Source organism: Nerophis lumbriciformis, linkage group LG12 (assembly GCF_033978685.3).
Source record: "Nerophis lumbriciformis linkage group LG12, RoL_Nlum_v2.1, whole genome shotgun sequence".
In the NCBI taxonomy this organism is placed as follows: Eukaryota; Metazoa; Chordata; class Actinopteri; order Syngnathiformes; family Syngnathidae; genus Nerophis; species Nerophis lumbriciformis.
This window is the reverse complement of record NC_084559.2, coordinates 34,922,695-34,945,142: the sequence shown is the minus strand read 5'-3', so window position 1 is coordinate 34,945,142 and position 22,448 is coordinate 34,922,695. Positions and strand designations below refer to the sequence as shown.

Genomic DNA, 22,448 nt, shown 5'->3' with positions numbered 1-22,448 from the left:
TGTGACGTCACATAAATTCACTTCCTGTTGTCATATTGTTTTGAGTATCGCTCGATCCCTCTGCTTCGAGAGCACAGCCTTTAGATTTAATGTGCACAGTTGAAGTGATGTGTTTATACAAGTTTAGATCAGGGAATGCTTTTTTTCAATGGAGAAAGACGTTAACTGCTCTTGTTTTCATGTTAGCATTAAAGCTAGCAAGCGCTATCCAGCTTTTCCAGCAAATAGGCAGTGTCTGTGAGATTATCAGTCTTGTCAATCACAGTTTTACGATAATTTTAATTTTAATACTTACTCTGGGAACTTTTATTGCGGTTTATTATTATACAGTACTATTACATCCTTAAGACAGTATAACCTCAAAGTTAACAATCTCTATCATAAATCCTTTATTAACTTTGCAGGTGATGTCTTGTGTAAGATTCAACTCGCCATACAAAACAATAAAACAATACAATTGTAAACTTGCTGTAAGATGATATACAGTACAGGCCAAAGGTTTGGACACACCTTCTTATTTCAATGTGTTTTCTTTATTTTCATGACTATTTACATTGTAGATTGTTACTGAAGGCATCAAAACTATGACACCTGTGAAGTGAAAACCATTTCAGGTGACTACCTCTTGAAGCTCATCGAGAGAATGCCAAGAGTGTGCAAAACAGTAATCAGAGAAAAGGGTGGCTATTTTGAAGAAACTAGAATATAAAACATGTTTTCAGTTATTTCACCTTTTTTGTTAAGTACATAACTCCACATGCGTTCATTCAAAGTTTTGATGCCTTCAGTGACAATCTACAATGTAAATAGTCATTAAAATAAAGAAAACCCATTTAATGAGATGGTGTGTCCAAAGTTTCGGCATGTACTGTACACCACCAAAAGAAAATAACGAGGGATGTCCGATAATGGCTTTTTGCCGATATCCGATATTCCGATATTGTCCAACTCTTTAATTACCGATACCGATATCAACCGATACCGATATCAACCGATATATACAGTCGTGGAATTAACACATTATTATGCCTAATTTGGACAACCAGGTATGGTGAAGATAGGGTACCGGTACTTTAAAAAAAAAAAATTATAAAATAAAATAAGATAAATAAATTAAAAACATTTTATTGAATAAAAAAGAAAGTAAAACAATATAAAAACAGTTACATTGAAACTAGTAATTAATGAAAATTTGTAAAATTAACTGTTAAAGGTTGGTGGTATTAGTGGACCAGCAGCACGCACAATCATGTGTGCTTACGGACTGTATCCCTTGCAGACTGTATTGATATATATTGACATATAATGTAGGAACCAGATTATTAATAACAGAAAGAAACAACCCTTTTGTGTGAATGAGTGTGAATGAGTGTAAATGGGGGAGGAAGGTTTTTTGGGTTGGTGCACTAATTGTAAGTGTATCTTGTGTTTTTTATGTTGATTTAATAAAAAAATAAAAAATAAAAAAAACGATACCGATAATAAAAAAAACGATACCGATAATTTCCGATATTAAATTTTAACGCTTTTATCGGCCGGTAATGTCGGCAGGCCGATATTATCGGACATCTCTAAAAATAACTGCTGGGGTCTCTAATATGCATTTGGTCCACATGAAATTAGCACTGACAACTGTGGCTGTAGGCAACCTACTGGTGTTGTTTTAAACAACTCTGGCAGTAGCTTCATTTGAAGCATCATAATTGCTTGCCTGTACTGTAAAATGTTCCGACTCAACTGTTGGTGTAACACTCATGTGTCTTCCTTTGGTTGTTTGCAATGAACTCAGCCATTTGCGCTTTGCCGCTATTACAGTTTTTCCGTAGCTCCAAAACATTAAAGTAGAAAAAACAAAAAAAGTTGTTATATAAAATGTGTTTTCAATTAATCTCTGCATCTAATTAACTACCCGTCCATGTTGTGGTTTACAGTAAGTAAATAAACCTCTAGGCTATAATTTTGAGCATTTTATGACATCCATATTGCATACGTTCAATATCTGGATCTATGGTAATCGTCACATTTTATCAAGGTAAACAAAAACTGTTATTCTACTGTGACTGCATCACAAAAAAATACAAAGCCACAAAAGAAGCAACGGAATCATTATTTAGGTAGTCATATTCTCATAAGACAGGCTTGTGTGACATCATGCCAAATAGCAATTTGAGATCTACAGTAGTTTTTTGTTTGACTTTAGAAAGGTATTTACCCAAAAAATGTTGTTTGAATTACAAATTGTACGACTTGGATAGCGTGCTATCAACTCTACTAAGCAAAACAAAACTCTACTGCTTGAGTAGGGCTGGGTGATATATGGCAAACCATTTGTTTACCATCATTAGGAATGTTCCGAATAGGGATTTATTCTGCCCATTTCGATACATCATAGTCTATGCCAACATAAACAAATTGCCTCCTTAGGGATAATGATAACATTTTAAAATGTAAACATAACCATTTTCAAATCATACGTACCGTGTTACCAGAACTGCTACTTGCACATCTGCATCCTCTTTAACTGCTATTATGCTACTATAGCAGTAGCAAGCTGTACATTCTCTCCTCGCATTTTCACGCTTTTAGTATAATCTCTTGGGTGCTGCTTTTTTAAATAATTAAACAAATGTGTTGTGCTGTACATTAGAACCCTGATTTACAAACTTATTTGGTTCAGAGCCAGGGTTCTTAAATAGAAAAGTGTGTATGGTGAAGCAAATTTTTCCATAAGAAACAATGTAAACAGGAATAACCGGCTCCTGTCTAGAAAAATGTCCATAGTTTAGTCAAAGTTTGCACACTTTGAAGATATCAAAGCGGACATAACAAGGAGGTGATGGATCAACTTTATATGTAATAAAAAAGCCAAAACGACGATGACTAGCTGAATTGTCCTCATTTTCAACCGCCCTGCCGACACACACACACACCGTCCTTAACCCTGTGATGCACTCACAGTTTGAAATTACACAACTCCTTAACTTTAAATTAGAGATGTCCGATAATATCGGCAGGCCGATATTATCGGCTGATAAATGCGTTAAAATGTAATATCGGAAATTATCGGTATCCATCCATCCATCCATTTTCTACCGCTTATTCCCTTTGGGGTCGCGGGGGGCGCTGGAGCCTATCTCAGCTCGTTTTTTTTATTATCGGTATCGTTTTTTTTATTTTTATTTTTTTATTATTAAATCAACATAAAAACACAAGATACACACTTCTTTCTGTTATTAATATTCTGGTTCCTACATTATATATATCAATATATATCAATACAGTTACAGTCTGCAAGGGATACAGACCGTAAGCACACATGATTGTGCGTGCTGCTGGTCCACTAATAGTACTAACCTTTAACAGTTAATTTTACTAATTTTCATTAATTACTAGTTTCTATGTAACTGTTTTTATATTGTTTTACTTTTTTTTTTTTTCAAGAAAATGTTTTTAATTTATTTATCTTATTTTATAAAAATTTTTAAAAAGTACCTTATCTTCACCATACCTGGTTGTCCAAATTAGGCATAATAATGTGTTAATTCCACGACTGCATATATCGGTTGATATGGGTATCAGTTGATATCGGTATCAGTAATTAAAGAGTTGGACAATATCGGAATATCGGATATCGGCAAAAAGCCATTATCGGACATCCCTACTTTAAATCAAATCATTCAGCACTCCATCCAGCTGTATAATCACTCGCCATACAGCAATAGATGATGTCTATTACCTGAACCTTTTATGTTTGCTACTTCTCTTTGTTTATAATGTCTATTTTCTGCTGGATTTACTCTCTATTTTATGCTGCAGCTGTTACATACACTGTAATATTGTACATGGTAATTATTATATATTGTATATATGATATAAACATATAATATATTATATCAGTATATATCCTATATTGCACATATATTATGTAAATATTACGTATATATGTTATATATATATATATATATATTTTTATATTTGTAACTGAGCTACTGTGTGGAACCATTTCCCTTGTGGATCATTAAAGTTTGTCAAAGTCTAAGTCTAAGTCTAAATCCATTTGACCTTATTAGTCAATCTGAGGCAGTATGGACAACGCTGTGGATATTTCCTGAATGTTTCAAACCACACATCGCTTTTCCATTGCTTTCTTTGGACTCACATTGAGATCGCAAAAATAGAAGGAGGGTGTAAAAAGCTACAAAGCACACAAACCAGCACAGCAGCTAAGTACAGCACTGCTGTGATAACTAAATGAGCACCGGAGTTCGATCAATACATGTGCTGCCGGGCACAACACAGGGTGGACGAAAAGTTTGCACACTCGTTCGCAAATCGAAAAGTTTGTCTATTGAGGTCCATACATCGAGGTTCTACTTGATTTGCTTTACATCACTTTGGCAACCCAAAACACCGCCACACAGCCGAGTCAGCTTTTTTTCCTCAACAATATCCTCATCCCCGGAGGAAGAACTCCCGAGTCCCAGCTGACATTTATTAGGCTGTCCTCAGTTGCGCCTTCGGGGCTAAGTTCGGTCATGTGGTTTACTTCTGATGTACCTTGTAACCGAAAATGGAGAGGGATAAGGTTGGCTCTGATTGGCTGTTGTCACGGACATTACCGATATGTTTGACCGAGGTAATATGCTGATCACAACGATCGATCTGATAGGTGTTTTACTCTCCTAAAAGTTTAAAAACTGTAAACAATCCACTAAAACAAGGGTGTCAAACTCATTTTAGCTCAGGGGCCGCATGGAGGAAAATCTGTGCACACCCAAGCCGGACTATTAAAATCATGGCGTTAAAACTAAAAAATAAAGACAACATCAAATTGTTTTCTTTGTCTTACTTTGGCCAAAAATAGAACAAACTCATTCTGAAAATATTACAATAAAAATATAGGAAAAAATACCGTCAGCGGTAAAGTTTAGATCCATGAAGGAAAGAAGAAAGTGAATGAATGTTTATAACTGAATACATTTACATATGCATAAAAAAGTATTTTCTTTTGTATAATCTTTTTTATGAATTAAGTAACGTTTATAACAACCTTTTTCCAAAACACAATATAGAATGTGAGATATAACATGATAATGCATATTATGCATACATTTATGGGCGAACGTTATCAACAGCTTTTCAAAAAACCTTTTTTATTCATCACGAATGTTATTTTTACCCATTGTACTACAGACATTGCTAGTCACATTGGTTATAGTTCTGACATTCATAGGTACGGCTCCAGAACCTCATCCCAAGGACTACTCGCATTGCCACGTCCAAGAACCAACGCCATGAAAGTCCCTGTACTGTATAGGGCTATTACTTTGTGGAATACCCTTCCTTTGCATATAAGAAATACCCCTAGCAAGATAGGATTGAAAAGACTTCTAAAGATTTATTTGCGTTGAGATGCTGTTTTCATTCATTGTTTTTGCCTTTGCTTGGTTCTAACTAGAGATGTACGATAATATCGGGCTGCCGATTTTATCGGGCTGCCGATTTTATCGGCCGATAAATGCTTTAAAATGTAATATCGGAAATTATCGGTATCGGTTTCAAAATTATCGGTATCGGTTTCAAAAAGTAAAATTTATGACTTTCTAAAACGCCGCTGTGTACACGGACGTAGGGAGAAATACAGAGCGCCAATAAACCTCAGGGTGGCCGTATAAACAAATGTAACACTGTTAAAAATATGCGCCACACTGTGAACCCACACCAAACAAGAATGACAAACCCATTTCGGGAGAACAGCCGCACCGTAACACAACATAAACACAACAGAACAAATACCCAGAACCCCTTGCAGCACTAACTCTTCCGGGACGCTACAATACGCCCCCCAAACTGAACCCCGCCCCCCCAAACCCCGCCCACTTCAACCTCCTCATGCTCTCTCAGGGACAGCATGTCCCAAATTCCAAGCTGCTGTTTTGAGGCATGTTAAAAAAAATAATGCACTTTGTGACTTCAATAATAAATATGGCAGTGCCATGTTGGCATTTTTTTTTTCATAACTTGAGTTGATTTATTTTGGAAAACATTGTTACATTGTTTAATGCATCCAGCAGGGCATCACAACAAAATTAGGCATAATAATGTGTTAATTCCACGACTGTATATATCGGTATCGGTTGATATCGGAATCGGTAATTAAGAGTTGGACAATATCGGAATATCGGATATCGGCAAAAAAGCCATTATCGGACATCTCTAGTTCTAACTGTATATTTTGTTGTTGTGTATCTATACAGGTATTGCATCATGATAATGTATGTATTGTTATTGTATTAAGATTATATCTTGAGTATGTTATTGTAACTTATATTTTAATGAGGACCCCAGGAAGACTAGCCTGCCGCTGATCCTAAATAAACAATTAAACAAACAATTAAACAATTTATCATTTGTTTTCAAAACGGTTACAAAAAAGAGGGACCCCAAAAATGTACCGTGGAACCCCATTTTTATGACTTGATGGGGTTCCAGGGACCCCATTTTGAAAATTCGTAGCGCCAACACTGATGGAGTATTTGTGCGTGTAAAAACAGCAGCAGCCGGCTGTGGCCTGCGGGCCGGTTCTAATACTAATGAAAGTATCATCCCGGGGGCCATAGATCCGGCCCGCGGGCCTTGACTTTGACACATACGCACTAAAACGACTTATCTTACCTTGTTTGTTGCCGTGGCGCTGGAGCCCGTGACGACTGGAACGTTGGTGACCTGAACCGACAGATAGGTATTATCGATGAGAGGCCACGCCCCCTCCACTTTGCAAGTCTGGAAGCTGTCCTTGAACGTCCTTAGGTGGGGGTCCCCGAACAGGCCGCAGAACAGGAATCCGGCCCGGGAGATATTGTGGCCGTGCGAGTGCGCGTGGGCGTGTGTGTGCGCGTGCTGGGTGCGGCTGTAGTAGTTGCACGGCTCATGGTGGACCTCTGGGTGCGTCGAGGACGTGGGGCCGTCTCTGGAGCAGTTCCTCTGGCTCATTAGGTCTGAGATGCCCAGCACGGCCGAGTGGAAGACCAGATTGCCCCTGCAGGACTTGGCTGTCCTCTGCGTGCAGGCCGAGTACGCACGCAAGGCTTTGCAAAATTCAACATGGAAGTCATCCACGGCGGGCGTGAGGTGAGAGGTCAGGGAGACAAAGTCGGTGGTGCACTTTTGGATGCGACACTGAGGAGTGATCACCTGACACTGACCTGGAGGACACAGAGGAAAGAGGAACAATTAAACACAAGTGCTAAAAAATCATCACCTGGGTCCGACAACAATGGCAGCCTGGCTTCAAGCAGAAACGGAAAGTTGATGAATACGACTAAGAGGACTGTTTGAAGTAGGCTTTGATGTGAAACACACAAAATTACTGGCCGGCTGCAATCCAATAAAACAAGAAAAAGATCCGCCCGCCGGCTGGTTAGAACACTTGGATCAATCAGCCCAGCCGCTCCGTGAACGTAATAAACCAAAGAGCAGAGAGCGGCGGAAGAAAAGATAAAGAATTATTAGGCCTACTTAAGACTGTAGGAGATAAGACTGCATTTATAATCAGAAGGCATACAATGCTACCACTAATCTTTGCCTATGTGACAGACATGGGTTTATGTACAGAAAGCATTATTATACGTGATTTCTGGAGCCATTTTTTAAAAGAGAATAGGGTTGTATCGATACCAACATTTTGGTACCGGTACCAAAATGTATTTCAATACTTTTCTAAATAGAGGAGACCACAAAAAATGGCATTATTGGCTTTATTTTAACAAATAATCTTAGGGTACATTAAACATCTTTTTTTATTGCAATTTTGTCCTTAAATAAAATAGTGAACATACTAGACAACTTTTCTTTTAGTAGTAAGTAACCGAACAAAGGCTCCTAATTAGTCGGCTGACATATGCAGTAACATATTGTGTCATTTATCATTCTATTATTTTGTTAAAATTATTAAGGACAAGCTGTAAAAATTGATTATTATTCTACTTGTTCATTTACTGTTAATATCTGCTTACTTTCTCTTTTAACATGTTCTGTCTACACTTCTGTTAAAATGTAATAATCACTTATTCTTCTTTTGTGTGGACGCTTTACGTTAGTTTTGGATGATGCCAAACATTTGGGTATCGATCCGATACCAAGTAGTTACAGGATCATACATTGGTCATAATGTAAGTTCTCATGTGTCCAGGGACATATTACCTGAGTTTATGAACATAATATGAATTAAAAAAAAAAAAAAAAAAGATTTTGTGGCGATACATTTTTTTGATGTAATCATAGTAGTATCGACTAGATACACTCTTGTACTTGGTATCATTACAGTGAATGTCAGGTGTACATCCACCCATGGCATTTGTTTACATTCAGGGGTGCTAGCTTGCTGTTAGTGATGAGCTATTGTACACTCCTATGGTGTGTAGTGAAGCCTGTTTAGCTATTCCTCGTCCTGCAGTGATAAGAAAACGTACTTTATTTGTTGCCATGGAGGCGAGGATTAGTGATTTAGAAGTAGCTAAAACACTGCCGTCTGCGGATGGACGTTCGCCGCTAACTAGCCAGCCATGTTTTAAAGCATCTCTTCCTGAGGGCGTTTCAGTGTAATAACTTCACCTTTATCGTTAGTTTTTAGGCAAAAATGCGTCCGTTCTCCCTTTTCTGTCTACACACTGTGTCTGCTTGTAAGTACTCTGTGATTGTGCGCTGCCAAACATGCTCCTCTGCTTGTAAACCTAGCAATGTCACGACATGACATCATGCCCGGGAACCGGTACTTTACAGAGTATAGTACCGTTTTTGATTCATTAGTACCGCAATACTATACTAGTACCGGTATACCGTACAACCCTAAAAGAGAATAAAATAAAGATTAGGAAATGTGTTAACCCTTACACCTGGGTTATTTAACTGGTGGCCCGGGTGCCAAATCCAATACTGGAATGACACCATACTGTTCCCCGAGTTAATTTTTTGTCATTTTTGCGGAAAATTCCCAAAACACTGTTGTATGGAGGAACTTGGATCTCTGTAAACACATTGGCAGATCCTTGCATTGACATTTTAACCTTGATAACAAGCATAAAACACCGGGGTCCGAACTTGTGATTTAAATAAATGAGGCGTTCCTCAAGGCACCACTTTAGGGTCTCTCCTTTTTGGCAAAACATTTTTTGCAATGTGATTTATGTAACTAAGGTGTTGTTGTAGCTTGTTTACTTCAGATGCAGTCAGTGGTCATTTGTTTAACTTCTTTAGTTATAGTGGTGGTGTTCCTCAAGGTTCAGTTTTAGGCTCTCTCTTTTTCATCATTTGGGCTTTTCAACTGGTGGCCCACGAGTTCACTTAAAAAAAATTGTGAGGGACGGACATTTCTGCAGCAGATTTTTAAAATCACCCGAGTAATTTTATAGAGATGATCTTTGACTAGCTTTTTGCAGAAGGTCCTTAAAAACAGCAGAGCGCTCCTGTAACTCTGACAAAATTAATAGCCCAAAATCAAATGTCTACTGTAGAGGACGCTAGTTCTCCCAAATATACAAAATAAGACTAATAGTGACAGAATATCTTTCTGGAAATGTGTCCCCAAAACAATTGAATATCCCTGCCTTATTTAGTTGTGTTACTCCAAATGTAACGTATTTTTTCCTAGGAAGTTTTTTTTATATTGAATTTTATGTGACGATCTGTCACTTCACTTCGGTTTGCATTTCCTTGTTTTGTGTTTATTTACTGCCAGCGCTCCTATTTGATTTCCATTTCCTGCATGTCTCCTCTGAGCGCTCGTTTTCCTCACACTTGTCCCTGATTGGCAGCCCGGTGCACCTGCCAATTAGGCTGCTATGTATGCCTGTCTCGCCTGTTCCTCAGGGCTCTAGGATTATGTCAGGAACTTGCATGGCTGCAGTAGTTATGATCCCAAGATGCAGGAACCAGGAGATCGAGGTGCAGGTAAGACTCTTACCTGCATATCGATCTCCTGGTTCCTGCATCTTCGAGCCCTGAGGAACAGGCGAGGCAGGCATATATAGCAGCCTAATTGGCAACTGCAACCACGTATGCAGGGCTGCCAATCGGGGACAGGTGAGGAAAACGAGCGCTCAGATGAGACATGCAGGAAAAGGAAATCAAATAGGAGCGCTGGCAGGAAATGAACACAAAACAAGGAAAACGAAGTGAAGTGACAGATCGTCACATTTTTGTTTCAAATTCTTTCATGTATTGATGATACTCTGGGAAACAATTTTAGCCCGTTTAAGTACCAACAGGAATAAAAAGTCCTCATGGAGTTAAGAGTGTATATTAAAAAAAAGAGTCATATTTTCTCATATTTTTCTCCAAAATGAAACCGTGAATTTTGAAAATGTATGAATGAATGATTGTACAGTATTGTGTAATGATTGTGCAGTGGAAATGTTTAGTTATAATAGTAGTCAATGGGGACTTTTTTTCCCCATGATACTGCTGTTATGTTTGGAATCGGACTCAGCTAAAAATAAAACAATGGATCAAAATTACTTTTATTACTAATCTTATATTTATTCAGGCCTGCTTTTACCCCTGTACCCCAACCCTTTAACATTTAAGATATTTAAGATTCATGCAAATTTTTCGAAAAAAGAATAAACTGACAATTCGGTCAAATGGTTAAAATACAAGGTTAAAATATATATTTTTGAAAACATGACGTGAGCAGGTTGATTAAGAGATGTAAACAAAAAAGAGTGTATTTTTCTTTTTTTTCTCACACTTTTAACTCCCTATGGACTTTTTCATTCTTTGTTCACTCTTAATGCGTATCTGTACTCGCTAAATAAAGCAACTAGGGATGGGCGATATGTCTTAAAATCTATATTGCTGTATATATTGGAGCCTCTTGACATAACGAACTATATCACAATATAATATTTGGTATAAAAATGATAATAGAACCATTTCACAACTGCTTACAAAGGCTTTTAAATTGGTTGATGACATATGCGGCAACATATTGCATCATTTTCTCAACACTATTATTAACCTACTTGTTAATGTACTCCTAATATCTGGTTACTTTCTGTAGTAACACAGATCCATATACAATTCTGTTAAAAAGTAATAATCACTTATTCTTTTGTTGTTTTGATACTTTACATTAATTTTGGGCGATACTAAAAAATTGGTTATAGATCCAGTACACAGTCGTTACAGGGGCAGTATTGGTCAATACAATGTTGATAATTTAATTGTTCAGGATCATAAATAATTAGATTTTTGATCACAATAGTAATTCGACAATGCCAATTATTATTCAAACGATTTCCTTATTCCCTTTATTACATAAAAAATATATAATAAAGAGTGCAAAATAACTGAACGAATTTCCCGAGTACTGTATGTAAACAATAACACAAATGACAAAAAAATATTTTGTAATAGTAAAAAAATTTTTATTAATCACTATAGTATAAACCATATACTGATAATATACTTGGTATCGTTACTGTCGATATTTGTATCGATCCACCCGCCACTGTTTACATTCAAAAGCTCTAGTTCAGCGGTTAGCTATGCTTTTTAATTCCCTGCTACAGTGTGTAGTGTAGCACGTTTAGCTATTCCTTGTCCTCTAGGCCCACAGAGATCATGATAGCTGTTGTAAGAAACATTTAATTTGTTGCCATTGAGATGAGAATTAGTAATTTAGAAGCTGCATTGTGGAAGAACTTTAGGGACGCATACCGACGCCTATTGCAGGAAGGAGGATCCTACGGTAGGTTGGAAGCGCAAGACATGATAGACAGGAACATCGATTTAACAATAATCTTTTTCTAACACTACATAATTAATTAGTCAGATAACGATTTTATATCAATTAATGGTGTATCTCTATCCTTCACACTTTTTGGCACTTTCAAATATCGTATTTTTCGAACCATAGGGCACATTACAAGACGCACTGCCGATGAGCGGGTCTATTCAGGTCTAAATTCATACAAAAGACGCACTGGATTATAAGGCGCCAAAAATTAATTGTGATTTTTTTTTTTGGCCTTCATTTAAAACACTTCCTTGTGGTCTACATAACATGTAATGGTGGTTCTTTGGTGAAAATGTTGCGTGGATTATATTTTACAGACCGCTTTCATGCCGCATTCTGAGCGTCTCTTCAGGATGCGCCGTTTTGTTATAAGAATACGCTGTTGAAGCGTCTCCTTCGTCATCTTTGTTGTACCGGTAGTTTTTAACATTTCCATAGCGAGTCTACTGACAGATGTGAGTTAGAACGGTACGCTACTTTGTATTAAAAATGGCATCAGCGGAGGATGAATGCACCTCAATAAGATGATAGAGAACAAGGAGGAGCTCATTGACTATGGCGTGGACTACAATGGCGGACATGTGCACATTTTTGGTACTTATGCAGATCCCAAAAACACAACAGCAGGTACCAGTAGATAAGAAAAGCTGTTTTTGCATAACATTGCAAAACAAAACGCCAAATAATATGTCTCCTAATGGGTGCCATTTTGCGGTCCTTACACACACACACACACACCATAATAATACCTGTATGTTGAAGCACAGTACGCCTGACTATGGTAGCCGTAATGCTCCAACAATCCATCAAGAGGTGTAGCTTCGTAGCTTACCAAAGTCAGACTAAAACATTTTGACAGATTTTTGAACGCTTTGTGTAATGTTCTATATCCTCAATGAAACATCAATGTTTTGGGCTTGCTTGCTAGCGTCATTTATGGAACAGGTGTCAACTTGCAGTCCACACGTATCTTTTATGTGTGACTGCCATTTGCTCACATTTATCATTAGATCATGTACCAACTAAAATTGCTTTGGAGTCGGTAAGCACAGCCAGAATTAATCTGTACATAAGGCGCACCTGGTTATAAGGTGTACTGTCAATTTTTGAGAAAATGAAAAGATTTTCAGTGCCCCTTATAGTCCGAAATATAAGGTACACAAAAAAAGTGCCCACAGGCAAGAAAAGTGGGGTTTGTATAATATAAGCTAATATGACAAAGTATATCTACGCTTGGCACTACAGGTGAGTGACCTACACTACGATTTTACAACCCGGACATACCGTATTTTTCGGACTATAAGTCGCAGTTTTTTTCATAGTTTGGCCGGGCTCCAGTGCGTTTTATTTATGTTTTTTTCCTTCTTTATTATGCATTTTCGGCAGGTGCGACTTATACTCCGGTGCGACTTATACTCCGAAAAATACGGTACGTATGACGTCGTGTTGTGTTTCTTGTGACTTTAATAAAATTGTCGCAGCTGAAATGCATGCACCAGGAACCGTAATATGCTATTTCATTGAGTCCCTTATTCCAAGCAAATTCTGGATTGTTATTGTTCCCGTTTCTTCATTTCGGATTGTAAAGTTTTTCGTAACGTAGACCATCTGAGAAAGGAAGGCAGCGATTAGAGAGCAGACCTAATGCATCAGTCAAAGCATGCTTCTATTAGATTAGGCAAGGGCTCTGCAGCGTGTGGGCAGCTGCACACACACACGAGAAAGAATGCTGGTTGTGTGTTCTTCTGAACCCTGGATGGTGGTATGATCTCCTGATCAGGCCAAGAAAAATCAAAAATGGTTTCCGCTGAAATCCACAAATTCCTTCAACGTCCCACCATCACTTAACAATATTAGATTTAGCTAAGACAAAAACACACAAACAAGCACGTCTTTGTACACGTATTTCAATTGGGTGACAAAAAGGAGTCCGTTTCACCATTTGGGGGCGGTAGTATTCAAGAGTTTTACAAAGCAGAGTGCGGGTACGGTGTAGATACCCACCACCACTCACACCCCACTCGAGAATCTCTCCCCTGCCTGGTAAATACTGACATAGACACCAGTGTAAGTACTGAGGGCACATTGTCTTTAACCAGTGCACCATTAACCTGACTTCTTCCCTGTGCAGGCTGCGCTAAAATAGAGTTTCATATCTTATCAACATGGGTCTCAGAAAGGTAATATCATCAGGGGCAACACAACACAAACACTCTTTCACCAATGATGAAGCAACAAGGGAATCAAGGCCAACGGGAATTGCAAATACTGTACTGAGCCCCTCTATGATGAAAAGAAACGGTTCTGGTTTGGAACTTAAAGGGGAACATTATCATAATTTCAGAAGGGTTAAAACCATTAAAAATCAGTTCCCAGTGGCTTATTTTATTTTTCAACGTTTTTTTCAAAATTTTACCCATCACGCAATATCCCTAAAAAAAGCTTATACACCCGTCCATTTTTCTGTGACGTCACATAGTGATGCCAACACAAACAAACATGGCGCATAGAACAGCAAGCTATAGCGACATTAGCTCGGATTCAGACTCGGATTTCAGCGGTTTAGCGATTCAACAGATTACGCATGTATTGAAACGGATGGTTGTAGTGTGGAGGCAGGTAGCGAAAACGAAATTGAAGAAGAAACTGAAGCTATTGAGCCATATCGGTTTGAACCGTATGCAAGCGAAACCGACGAAAACGACACGACAGCCAGCGACACGGGAGAAAGCGAGGACAAATTCGGCGATCGCCTTCTAACCAACGATTGGTATGTGTTTGTTTGGCATTAAAGGAAACAAACAACTATGAACTAGGTTTACAGCATATGAAATACATTTGGCAACAACATGCACTTTGAGAGTGCAGACAGCCCAATTTTCATCAATTAATATATTCTGTAGACATACCCTCATTCGCTCTCTTTTCCTGAAAGCTAATCTGTCCAGTTTTGGAGTTGATGTCAGCAGGCCAGGGAATCTAGGGTCGATATTCTTCTCTTGATCATCTTCGGTGGCATAAGGGACAGTGTGAGCCAAGACATCCAGGGGGTTTAGCTCGCTCGTCTGCGGGAACAAACTGCCGCCATTGCTTGCCGTGCTACCGAGGTCTTTTGTCCCTGAATTGCTCACACACTCCGGCAGATTCAATGGGGGTCTGGAGGCAGATTTCTTTGACTTTATCGTTGGAAATGCATCTGCTTTGAGTGTCGCAGGATATCCACACATTCTTGCCATCTCTGTCGTAGCATAGCTTTCGTCGGTAAAGTGTGCGGAACAAACGTCCAATTTCTTGCCACTTTCGCATCTTTGGGCCACTGGTGCAACTTGAATCCGTCCCTGTTCGTGTTGTTACACCCTCCGACAACACACCGACGAGGCATGATGTCTCCAAGGTACGGAAAACAGTCGAAAAAACGGAAAATAACAGAGCTGATTTGACTCGGTGTTTGAGAAAATGGCGGATTGCTTCCCGATTCTCCGAGAGCGAATAATAGAAATGCGTTTAATTCGGCAAAATTCACCCATTTAGAGTTCGGAAATCGGTTAAAAAAATATATGGTCTTTTTTCTGCATCATCAAGGTATATATTGTCGCTTACATAGGTCTGGTGATAATGTTCCCCTTTAAAACATAGACTACGTTTACACTGCAGGCCAAAGTGGCCCAAATCGGATCTTTTTTAAATCAGATTTTTTTTTTCCAGTTGACTGTTTACACTGCAAGTAAAATGTGATCTTTATCAGGCTCCAGAATAAACGCGCACAGGCACCAATGTAAACCCCAATTAGATACAGTTTGCAACTTCTAACATGCTGTACCATATGCAAATATGTGTACTAAACAGAATCCACCTGCACTGGACTAACACATACCTAAAATAAAATAACAATCCAACAGTTTGTGGTAAGGAGAGTCAAAATGGATAATAGAACAATGAGAAAATATTATCAAATGAGAATAGATAGGATGATAATCTCCTTAAGGGATAGAGAAGTGCATGAGGGCTATTCACCACATGTGGAGTCTGGTTTGCATCAGACCCTGGGGTGAGCAGACATAATAAAACAATAGCAATATTTCGCTCTGGTGTTTGCTCCATCGCCTCCCCAAGCGGCTTCTATATCTCACAGGCAAAAAATGTGTTTTGCTGGATAGCCTCTCTGCTGTTGATTTGGTTCCCACCTGAAATAACTTGCCCCCCTCAGCGATATTTCAGCCTGCAGTCCCCACATGGCTTCTCTACAAACACACTGGGGTTAAAAGATCCATATTGTGGATCTCCCAATGCTTGGTGTAGAGGTTTCTTTTGTCTCCCAATTTGGCAGCCTCTCCAACCCCTCTCGGATCTCCAGAGATCCGGGAGAGATCTACAGGGATGATCTGGCAGCCGAAGTGCTTATTGATCACCTCGCTCTCGCGCTCTTACACTGAGCTCAGATCACACAAACAGCCAAACAATTTACAGGAACCTACAACAGCCATGCACCCTTACCAGACTAGACAGCCAGGAGTGTGGACACAAGAGTCCAACATTCCTGCCTTGCTGTTTAAACACACGCACGGCACAGACGGCTGCTAAGACCACAGCAGCCGCGACAAATAGACCTCAGGAGGAAAAAGGACAAGTTAATACAAATCAATGCTCCGTTTGGCAAATGAACGATACACATTCTTTCCAGGTGAGACAGAGGGGTGCCTAGAGGGTTCTTTTTAACGGGAAGTGGGTCTCGTTTTTCCCACTCTGTGCAGAGGAGCTTTTGTCCCGCCGGCCTTGGCTGTGGTAAACTAATTACCAGAGGTGTGACTGCTCCACAGACCCCCTGGACACGCACAATAAGACACACGAGGAACCACCTCCTGCTTTGTGTATCAAATATTTGCTCCACAGGGTGAAACAAACCAGATACAGTGTGCGCACATGTACAGTGAATCAGTAAAACCGTTCTGAAGGGAACACGTTGTCTGTGCAGAGCACGTTGTATTTTATGGTCACACACTTAAAACACCTTATTAACCTTCAGCTTCCGGTGGACACACTTCTTTTACACTCAAGTCTTTGTTTGGCCAAGGATGTGTTTCTGTTTTTTTAAAAGACGACTTATACCGAGAACGTGTCCTTAACACCGATCATAACATTTAAAATGATACTTTGTTTGTCAATGGCAATAAATCTCATTGGTGATGTCAACACAATAAACCGAGCTCTACCAGATACCGTATTTTTCGGACTATAAGGCGCTCTTAAAATTCTCTCAAAAACCCGGTGCGCCTTATGTACGGCATAATTCCGGTTGTACTTACTGACCTCGAAACAATTTTATTTGGTACATGGTGTAATGATAACTGTGACCAGTAGATGGCAGTCATACATAAGAGATATGTGTAGACTGCAATATGATGGCAGTAAACAACACCAAAACTTGAAATGCTCCATTGAGAATATAGAACATTACACACGACGCTCAATAATCTGTCAAAAATGTTTTTAGTACGACTTCGGTAAGATATAAAGCCGTACTGCTTGATGGATTGTCGGCGCATTAAACATATGAGTATTATTATGGTGCGTGTATAAGGACCGCAAAATGCCACCAATTAGCAGACATTAACTGGCATTTTGTTTCGCTATATTATGCAAAACCAAGTTTTCTTAACTTCTGGTACCTGCTGATGTGTATTTGGGATCTGCATAAGTCCTGAAAATAACCTATGTTTGATTCTAGAGCTAATGCAATTAATCACAATCAATGATCGCAATAATCTTATCTAAACTCAGATTAATCGCACAATTTATTTTCACCTTTAACATACTTATTTTACACCAGGTTTCTCTAAATTGAAAACCGCTACAACTGTTAATTTCACAGTAAAATTCTGGCGAGTGAGCAGCTCGTTTACATTTTTTTTACCGTAAAATTTACGACCTTTGTTTTTACAGTGCATTTCTGTAATTGAAAAAAAGGGTAGTACTTTTATTCTTACGGTAAAATGTTTTACAGTATAAATAAAACAGTTTTAAGCATTAAACTGTTTTGAGCAAATAAAGTTTAAAAAATCCTGTACAACATTGTGATAATATAATAGCATTTGTGTCAAAATATTAGGGTCTTTTTTCAAAGTTGATTCAAATTTTGCACGCAAATAATTTACAGTGACTATTCAACACATTTTTTGTTCGGGCCTTTTGGGGACTGTGCAACAAGGAGTGGCACTTTAGTGACTTCTACAGCACTTTTGGTGTTTTTTTGTGAACCGGAGACCAGCACAGGAGACCAGTTCTTGGCTCTATGCTGCGTGGAGAGACCGGAGGAGACACAGAAGAAGAGACGGAGCTGCGGTGCTAGCGGTGAGCATCGAGATGGGCAAGCTTTACAGAGCCTGGGCATGTATCGGACACTTTGGTGTCCCAAGACAGATTCTCGCTCATCCGCACGGATTGAACACTGAACCGGGACTAGTGGGCAGCCTATGACGGAGTCGCCTCTCTTGGTTGCTCTGTTGAGTCTGTTCCTGTGTCTGGCGTGGAGCCCTGCAGAAGCCAGCACGGTGTATATGGGTGTTGAAATTGTGTTTTTGTTTTGTTTCGTTGTTTGTCCATGAATGGTGCAATCGTATGAGTAAAATATGTATTATTCATTGCTAATTTTTTGCTTTTTTGTGGTGTTTTACTTTTGTAGCTGTATGTAGGAATAACACCGCCCAAGTGGCAGCTGGTTGGAGCCTATCTCTGCTGCACTCGAGCAGAAGGCAGCGTACACCCTGCGCATATACAGTACGTCATACGTTAGGAGCCAAGAGGAGTTTTTGTAAGCTTTTGTTTTGTAGGTTTTTAAAAGTTTTTTTTATAACAAATAATATATTGCAAGAATTCTGAATCGAATCTTTAAGACAAGATTCGTAATCTAATCCCTAATGCCAGGGATACAACTGGCAGATCAGTTACCAGAATTTAACATCAAACAACAGTGGTAAAGTTTATCTATGTAAAGTAGTTTAATGTAAAAACCACTGTACATTTTATTTATTTTATTTCATTCTGGTGACTAAGCTGACAGTTTTTTTTAATCATAAAATCTATAGATTTTTTGTCAAAGGCGAATTTGTTGCGTTTGAATTTGTGACCCCTGCTTTACGGTAAAGTTGTGACTTTTTGACACTCCATGGCAGGGGTAGGGAACCTATGGCTCTCGAGCCAGACATGGTTCTTTTGATGACTGCATCTGGCTCTCAGATAAATCTTAGCTGACATTGCTTAACACGATAAGTAATGAATAATTGCGCTGGTAGTCACAGTGTTAAAAATAACATTCAAAATATAAAACATTCTAATGCATTTTAATCCATCCATCCGTTTTCTACCGCACCTGTTCAAAAAGTCGCGTTAATGGTAAGAAGTATTTTATTTATTATTGCTGAGCTTCAGAATAACAATGTTATTAAAAAGAATGAGAGACTTATTGTCATGGTCCGGGCGCATGCCAATGTGCATTCATCTATGAGCCCCGCGGAGCGCACCTCGGGACATGCCCACGGCCGCTCATCTCCTGCACGCATCACTCCGGCGGCAGCAAGCAGCTGCAATCGATCTGCACTCAGCACACCTGTGATTGATGAGCTTCCTGGGCTTCTTAAGCCAGTGCAGACCTGCGTTCCATGCCAGAACATAACCATCTGTTCATGTACCGTAAGCGATCATCCAGCTCTATACAACCTTGCTCTCTTTCTGTGTTTTCTTCCCCGTGTTTTTGATTGTCTCATGCCCAACTGCAGACCTCCGTTCCCACGTTGACGAGCTGTGTGTCTCGTCATTCCTTGTTCCTCTGCTTCCCGGACCTTGTCTCACGGAACTATGAGCCTGCCCTGCCCCTTTTGGACTTGCCTCTCGCTCAACACTCATGGTACCACTCAACAGTTAATTCATACACATAGTCGCACACACACACACACACACACACACACACACACACACACACACACACACACACACACACACACACACACACACACACACACACACACTTTTGGATCTAGTTCACACACGCCATTCCCATGTTTAGTATTCCTATTGTTTGTTATTATATATAAAGTGTATATATATATATATATATATATATATATATATATATATATATATATATATATATATATATATATATATACATAATAATACATTGAGCTAAACTACGCCCCCTGTTGTCAGTGCCGTCTACTCCTCCCGTACATAACAGTTATTATACTCTAAAAATGTTGGTCCTACTTAAAAATGCACGCATTTAGTTGTATTCTGTGTTTAAAAATATTATATGGCTCTCACGGAAAAACATTTTAAAAATACTTTGCTTTCATGGCTCTCTCAGCCAAAAAAGTTCCCAACCCCTGCTCTATGGAGAAGGATAATCTTGGTTGCCATGCTTCACCCACGTCCTATAATGAAAACCTAAATGCTTCAAAATGTATCATCCTCTATACGTCTAATTTTATTTATTTATATTTATATATAAAAAAAATATTTATATATATATATATATATATATATATATATATATATATATATATATATATATATATATATATATATATTATATTTATATTTATTTTATATATTTATATTTATTTAATTTAATTTATTTTAATTTTCCTGAGGGAACTCTCCTGAAGGAATCAATAAAGTACTATCTATCTATTTAATCTGTATGGGTAAAGTTTGAAAGCAAGGAAATATCTAAAAGGAACTGGTTACAGAATAGTGCCTAGTAATGGCGAAAATCTGCAGAAAATTGGCTTTTTTTTTATGTTTTGAGATTAAAAATGTACATAAAAGACACAGAGTTGTATGCTAACTGAATTAGGCACACAACTGTGACTACCTTATAATGTATTAATGCCGGCATGAGGCTAAATTCCTCACTTGTGATGTTGCAAGGTAAAAAAATCGCTGTTTGGCACATTTTCACTTTAGCCCTTGGATGTGACATAAGCGTCCCTGCTATAGACAAAAGACGTAGCTGCATAATAAACAGTAGTAGTATTAATGGTGTGCTTTTTAACACAATAAACCGACCTTATCTCGTGTTATGAATAGCTCCAGGTCACTAATTGGTGGACCACAGTAAAACAATAAAGATTTTCTTCCACTAAGAATCATATGTGCATTTTATTAGTATTGATAAGAGCTGTAATATTGGCTGCATAATATGGATAAATGAACATTTAGCCTGTACAGTGCTTGCCATTAAGTAGCAGGCAGGAGAACGAAGGCTCCAGAGAGAGGAGAGGAGGAGAAACTCGATCCGTGCTCGGACTGCTGCACTGCCGCTAAACAGACAGCCAATGTCAGCCGTGGAATTCAGTAGAAGCAATAAAAGCTGCCGATTTGACACGTGGCGTGATTTTAGAGTGTGATTTTTAGCCACTTCAAGTTGTGTGTTTGTTACCTATACGGCCGGCGGAGGTCAGAGCGATGATCAGCACCAGCAGTGGCCGGAAGCAGCGCGCCAGAGACGGGGAGGCGAGGCGCTCAGCCCCGCTGGAACAGCATCCGGCTCTCCCCATCCCCGTCCATGCAGGGCCAGGAAGGGGGAGAGGACAAAGCACCGAAAGGCCGACGAAGAGTGTTATTCACGCCGTGGAACTTCTTCTTCTTCACTCTTCGCTTCTCTTCCACGCGTGACGAATTCGGGGCATTAAAAGACCCCCGACGGAATGCAGGGCGAGGGAAAGTACTTCCGCCTCAACCTTTCACTTTTTCCTCGTCCACGCTTCCGCTCCCACGCGTGACTTCAGTGCACTCCTTCCGATTTTTCTCGATCGTTGTCGTCCGCTACTTTGCGGAGCCACACACGCTTTTTCCTGCTTCTCTCTGCGGCGGAGCAGAGATTTCTCTCCCACTCTTCTTTCACTTTCTCCTCCTCCAACAAATCAATAGAGCGTCAAGTGAGCCCCACTGGCGGAAAACACGCCCACCATGACTCCACTCACACGCGCTGAGAGATGTTCGACCTTTAGAAACATGTATCACTTTCATTTTTTTAAACAAAGTCAGTCACATGAATTGGAAATTCATATTATTTTCGTTTTTTTTCCCCAAATACATTGACTCCCCCAAATGTAAACACATTCTTGGAAACAGGGCCCTGGCTAAATTAGGGCCCTATAAGAAGAATAATTTTAATGTTATTATTATTATTGTCAATTTTTATTTATGTCAAATGATCTCATCTACAAGCCTAAACAAATGTTACAGTTGTCTTAATAGCAGTTTTACAAATACAGTAAATTAACGGTAGGGTTGTCCAGGGAACCACAAATAAAATAAAAAATAAATTAAAAAAATAAAAATAAAATATATGTATATATATAAATATACATATAAAAAAACAAGCAATCAATCAATCAAAGTATATTTATATAGCCATAAATCACAAGTGTCTCAAAGGGCTGCACAAGCCACAGCGACATCCTCGGCTCAGATCCCACATCAGGGCAAGGAAAAACTCAACCCAATGGGTTACAATGAGAAACCTTGATATATATATATATATCAAGGATATGGATATATATATATATATATATATATATATATATATATATATATATATATATATATATATATAGCTCATATTCAGCTCTCACTGGATCGGTTCGCAGCT

General features: G+C 38.9%; 1 protein-coding gene across 1 annotated transcript in view; it reads right to left on the bottom strand.

The window, feature by feature from the left end:
* The window catches only part of rgmb (repulsive guidance molecule BMP co-receptor b), a 40,225-nt gene extending 18,527 nt beyond the window's left edge, over positions 1–21,698 (bottom strand). Inside the window, exons 1-2 of the mRNA XM_061986476.1 lie at positions 21,234–21,698; positions 6,676–7,205 (exon numbers count right to left, since the gene is read on the bottom strand). Coding sequence (XP_061842460.1) covers positions 6,676–7,205; positions 21,234–21,351 — 648 coding nt within the window. The 5' untranslated portion in view covers positions 21,352–21,698. The remainder of the gene's footprint in view (positions 1–6,675; positions 7,206–21,233) is intronic.
* Between the last annotated feature and the right edge of the window lie 750 nt (positions 21,699–22,448).